The 6003-nt window shown below is 39.5% G+C and overlaps 1 protein-coding gene across 2 annotated transcripts in view; it reads right to left on the bottom strand.

The window, feature by feature from the left end:
* Positions 1-3922: 3922 nt before the first annotated feature.
* mogat3a (monoacylglycerol O-acyltransferase 3a) overlaps positions 3923-6003 on the bottom strand; it is a 15725-nt gene continuing 13644 nt past the window's right edge. For both annotated transcript variants that reach the window (XM_083639775.1, XM_083639774.1), the window contains exons 8-10: positions 5712-5802; positions 4924-5032; positions 3923-4375 (exon numbers count right to left, since the gene is read on the bottom strand). In XM_083639775.1, the coding sequence (XP_083495901.1) occupies positions 4221-4375; positions 4924-5032; positions 5712-5802 (355 nt within the window). In that variant the 3' untranslated portion in view covers positions 3923-4220. The remainder of the gene's footprint in view (positions 4376-4923; positions 5033-5711; positions 5803-6003) is intronic.

Genomic DNA, 6003 nt, shown 5'->3' with positions numbered 1-6003 from the left:
AAACAGGCTCAGACGCAGGAAAACAAAAGCAAAGAAACAAACAGGGAAAGAAAAATATATATATCAACATTCAGTCAAGTCGTGCTACCAGTCGCGTACGGTGCTTATATGCTTGTAAGAGGTATTGTGCCCGGGATCCCACACAGGGGGTCCATGAGAAATCAGCCTGATGAATCACCCATCGCACCCAACCTCAACGAGGTAGGCTACAAACGGGTCCCAAATAGCTGAGAATTTCTTAAGTGAGTTGGTCCTCAGGAACCAAACGTCTCTCCATCCGTATAACAGAGGTCATATCCGTCAGCCACAATTGAAGAGAGGGTGAAGAGGGGGACTTCCATTCCTTCAGGATTAGTTTCTTGGCAACAGCTGTTCCCTGTGTCAGAGACTGTCGCGCACAGCTGTAGGGAAGTTCAGAGAAGACTCCGAGCAGCCGAAGATGGCGAGTTCTGCCTCCGGCTGAAGGGTTATTTTGTAGGCTTTAAGAGTACCAGTCAAATATTTTGGCCCATAATCCCATTAGTGAAGGGCAGAACCAAAAGGCATGGGATAGTGTGCCCTCCGACACTTGACACCTTTCACACAGTGGTGATACAGTAGGGAAGATCTTGTGTAATTTCTGCTTGGAGTGAGGAATGGAGACGGTGAGCATTGTTATCATTATTATTCATATTATTATCATGATGATGACTTTGAGCTGTGTTGTAATCTGCCATTAAAATGGTCACATGGTCCAGTCCAGTGGATGTTCTAGGTCTACATATCCCTAAGAACATAGAACATATTACAAAGGAAAACTTTGAGAGGAAGCTTCATAAAGCTGATAGAAAACCACAGGCTTGGAGAATAACGAATTTGACTTTATATGGAAAAATAACGGTGATAAATACTTTTATCGGGTGGGGAAAGTGAAAAGGCAGCGCTTGCCCCTCCCTCATTACTACCACTGAGGTGCCCTTGAGCAAGGCCCTTATCCCCAACCGCTCCAGTGGAGCTGATCAGTGGCCAGCAGATCAGACTGTGGTTGTACTGGTCAGCTTCCAGGTATGAATGTGTGTGTGAATGTGAACAGGGCACTCCTGAAAAAGAGAGCATTGCTCTCAGTGAGACTCCCCCTGTATAAATAAAGGTAAAAAAAAAAAAAAAAAAAAAAAAACTTTAGTTATTCCTTAGTTTGTTTATATTCTTATGTCATTACCTTCACCAGGAGAAGAGCTGTTTAAAAAATATGAACAACATTTATTGAAATTTTTATGGGGTGGAAAACCAGACAAAATTAAAAGGGCTTGTCTATATAATGATTACGAGCATGGTGGCCTCAAACTGTTGAGTCTTAGAGCTCTCAACTTTGCACTGAAAGCATCTCTTGTACCTAAATTTGTTCTATATCCACAGTGGTTCTCAGCAAGATTGTTGATATCATTTCATTCACTTTTCAAAAAAAAACTGTATCCTTATTTTCGGCTAACTCCTTTTCAGTTCACTTTATTAAAGAGAAAGTCTTTCCCATATCTATCAGGCTTTTTAGAAGAGGTCATGGTCAGCTGGCTTCAATACCAATATCATCAACCTGAATCATGTTGTGAAATTCAAAGCCAATTGTTATGCTACAATAGAAATATTTTAATTAAGGATACACCTATGTTTATTGAATCAATGTTTAAAAAAGGAATATTATTTTTGAATGATCTTTTGAATAGTGGGGGTGAAATCATGTTGTATGATCAGTTCACAGTAGTATATGGTAACGCTTGTGACTCCTTTATATATAATCAACTCTTTGCAGCTATACCCCAGACTTGGAAAAGGAAGCTACTATTAAATACAAAACAAATGGTATGCTGCCCTGACATAAAGGATGCAACATGGATAAATAAGAAGAAAAAAAAAATGTATCAGTTTCATTATGTATCTTAAAAAAATATGTGCAGCACCAGTAGCCATTCAGTCAAAATGGGAGAATATGTTGGACATGTGTATCCCATGGGACAATGCTTTTTCTTGCATTTACACAACTACTTTCGATGTATCCATTAGAATTTTACAATTAAAATTAATATATAGGTACTTGCCTACTAAAAAGATGCTTAAAAAATGGAGCATCCAACAGTGTGATTTGTGTAGATTTTGTGAGGAGGAAGAGGAGAGTGATGTACATTTATTTTGGTATTGTCCGGAAGTTGCATTATTTTGGATTAAAATTGAAGAATGGATTTCTGTTTACAGCACACATTTTTATAGCTGTCCTCTAACTATAATGTTTGGGGATTTAAGGGATGATGAAGAAGGAAAAGACCTGAATAATATTGTAACTATGATGAGAAAGCATATATATTTAAAGCTACGAAAAGACACCAACTAGATATTGAACGTTTTAAAACATTTCCAAAATTTCAGTGGATTCTTGAAAGGGATATTAATAGAAATAAAAAACAGAATTTAATTTATGAACGTGGGTGGGAAACTTTGAGTCGGGGTGAGGGTTGGAGTTAGATGGACATAGGCTGAGGAAATGTTTTTGTAATTCTTTGTTTTGTTTTTGTTTTTTGGATTTAAACTTTTGTTTACTTTAATGTATCCTTTTCTGCTGTATAAGCAATAACTATTTTCTTGGTATGTATGTTTTTGTCTTTGTCCCTTTCATGTGTCTGAGCTGTTTGTTTTGTTCATGTGTTGTTGGAATGAAAATGAAAAATGTATATTAAAAAAGAAAAAAAAAGATGATGACGATCGTTATTATGTGTGCAAAGTCAAATTATCAGCTTTACTGTTACAGCGGGGTTGGTGGACATGTCTAGATCTTGTGCTGTTGAAAAATGTATGCTTTGTTTAGTTTTACTAACACTTTTTCTATGCCTTTTAAAAACCTGAATTATGTCACTTTTATTTTGAAGGCTAAACGTCCAAACCGGAACTCTAATATTCACTAGCTCGGGCAACCGGAACTCATTCATTCACGAAACTAAGCTCCAAACGTCTGCACCATAGATATCTATGGTCTGCACGACCAGCCACTTTACTCTTCTGTTGTCAAACAGCTCAGAGCAGAGGAGCAACCAGAGGAGCATTATCGCCACCCACTGGTCTGGAGTGTGGACCATTACATTACGTCATTATGACAGCTACTTACCCTGTCTCTCATATATATTACTACCAAACAAATAATTAATCACAACAACAAAAAAGGAACCAAATGGAAAGATAAATTAAAAAAAAAAAAAAATAACCAATAAATATTTCCTATTAATTCATCTAGTTGATTTTAAATACTCTAGTGGGGATGGGCCTAAGAGTATAGCTTAAAACCCTTTAATGTTCCTTGCAAGAAAAAAGCAAATAGCATCTGCCAAAAGTGATTCACGTTTGTGAAGATTGTGCTGACACAAAGGCTGCAGTTTCATAAACTTTTGTTAGCCACAGACCTTATTTGATGCATTTAAGTGAAATCAACATTCGAAAACCCCATAGACTTTTCCTCTGACGGAAGAACATGGCCGTGATTTCTGGTAAATACGTCATCCCTGCGGTACTCTTTAAAATGATTCTGATTCTGAATCAGAGTACCACAGCGATGATGCATTTTTGCACCAACTCAGCTAGTCCGATTCCCAAGTCTAAAAGTCAACAGGATTTTTGTTTGGGGATTTTGGTTAAATGCATGAAATAAGGTCTGTGGTTAACAAAAGTTTATGAATCAGCTAACTTTGTGTTCAGCAAGATCATCCTCAGTGAGGACCACTTTTATGACTTTTTTATGACTTGTTTTCTGAAAACCGTTATATAAATAAAACACATTTACGCAATCATCTGTGACACATCATCATCATGTGATATTTTATTACACAGAAACTCAAAACATGAAGTATTCGTTTTTACAAGCAGCGACAACACGCCATGCTAGCAGTGTTAGCATTGCCCATTCAAACCAGTGAGTTTTGTCGGTATAATGCTAGCACTGCACTGTAGTGTTAGCATCCCCCATTGTTTTGCTGGTGTAATGCTAGCAGTGTTAGCATGGTGTTGTTGAGGCTTGTCATGCCTTACATGTAGCTTCACAGATCTGGACTTCAATACAGAGAGATACATTCAGAGAGAGAGAGAGAGAGAGAGAGAGTCTGTGTGTGTGTGTGTGTGTGTGTGTGTGTGTGTGTGTGTGTGTGTGTGTGTGTGTGTGTGTGTGTGTGTGTGTGTGTGTGTGTGTGTGCACGTGTGTGCGCGTGTCAGATGAAGCTGAGGTGTTGGTCCTCATCGAGGCCGTAGGTGCATTTGTTTTGCTCAAACAGCTCGGTCAGACTCTGCATGTAAACTCTGTGCAGACACTCTATGTCCTCACTGCTGGGACTGGACCTCTGGATGACCGAGATAGGCTTACCCACTAGAGAAAGAGAGAGAGATCCAAGATTTCAGAGTTTTTTTTAATGATTGTTGTGATCAAAAATGCTTGATTTTGCAGCAGCTTTTCTCAGAATTTGCAAAGTTGTTGAGGAACCTGATTTGCCATTTTTGCAGAGAAATCACAGGACTTTTGAACAATTGCAAGTCCCCACAAATATTGCAGAGATCGTTTGAATTGGCATTAATTATTGCGGTCGCAAAATCCCAATTTCCTGGAGGCACTGAGATATAAAACTCACTGAATTGAATTGACTTAACTTGTGCTGAATGCTACTGATAAAGACAATTAAAATCACACACACACACACACACACACACTCTGGCGACTGGCTTGGACCTTAAATGATATATAACTGAAATAACTAAAATAATTCACTCACTGAGCCTCCTCTCAAACTGTTTGAGCCCCCCTGGGGAGGCCCAGCTAAACTTGAACTTGAACACTGGGGACTTGAGACTCGACTTGGACTCGAGATATAGTGACTTGACTACAACACTTGTAGTCACACTGTGTGTGTGTATTCGTACCAACAGTGTGTACTGGCTTCCTGTACGGCATCAGTCCAAAGTTGTACTGGAAAACTCCTCTGGCATGGAATAGAGGCATCGCCACTCCCATGACGCTTTGCAGGCGGTCCTGTGGGTGGAGGAGAACGTCAACATTAGCATTAGCATAGGTAATGCTAGCACTCCTTCGCATAATGCCAACATTCCTCAATAAATCCAATGGAAAGCACTAGCCACAAGCTAACGAGCTACAAGCCATCTGTGACAGCAGAAGCAGCGGAACTAGTACAGTAGAAGAATACAAAATCTAATAATAAGAACTAGAGGGCACTCTCGGTGGAGTGCATACCTCCGCTAACCTTTCTACAAAGTTTGGTGGTGTTTGGAATTTAAGATGCCTTTTAGTGATTGGCCACATGGGTTAGGGTTAGGGTTAGGGTTAGGGTTAGGGTTAGGCCCATGACCTGCTTTTCTACAAAGTTTGGTGGTGTTTGGAATTTAAGATGCCTTTTAGTGATTGGCCACAGTCATTGCCACGCCCCCTTTTGGCCAGTGGCTGTGGAAAGTCAATCACTTCTAAGTTGGCCCATGACCTGCTTTTCTACAAAGTTTTGTGCAAATCCGTTCATAACCTTTTGAGATATCCTGGAGACAAACAGACAGACAACCAAACAGGGCAAAAACATATGACCTCCCAGAATAATAACAACAATAACAACAACAACAACAACAACAACAACAACAACAACAACAACAACAATAATAATAATAATAATAATAATAATAATAATAATAATAATAATAATAACCTGTAGTGTTCGTAAAGAGGACCCCGTGGGGTTTTCCATCTGGTCGAACAGCTCGTTTTCACCAAAAGAAAAAACTGGAACCAACTGAGCTCTGTGCGCGCGCACACACAACACACACACACACACACACACACACACACACACACACACACACACACACGTGCACATATGCACGCACACACACACACACGTGCACATATGCACGCACACACACACACACACACAAATAAAGGCAATACAGAAATATCAAGAGAGAGAGCCTAGTGTCAGTGTCAGTGTCTTGGCATCATTA

Source organism: Poromitra crassiceps (assembly GCF_964638095.1).
Source record: "Poromitra crassiceps genome assembly, chromosome: 7".
In the NCBI taxonomy this organism is placed as follows: Eukaryota; Metazoa; Chordata; class Actinopteri; order Beryciformes; family Melamphaidae; genus Poromitra; species Poromitra crassiceps.
This window is presented reverse-complemented; position numbering and strand designations above follow the sequence as displayed.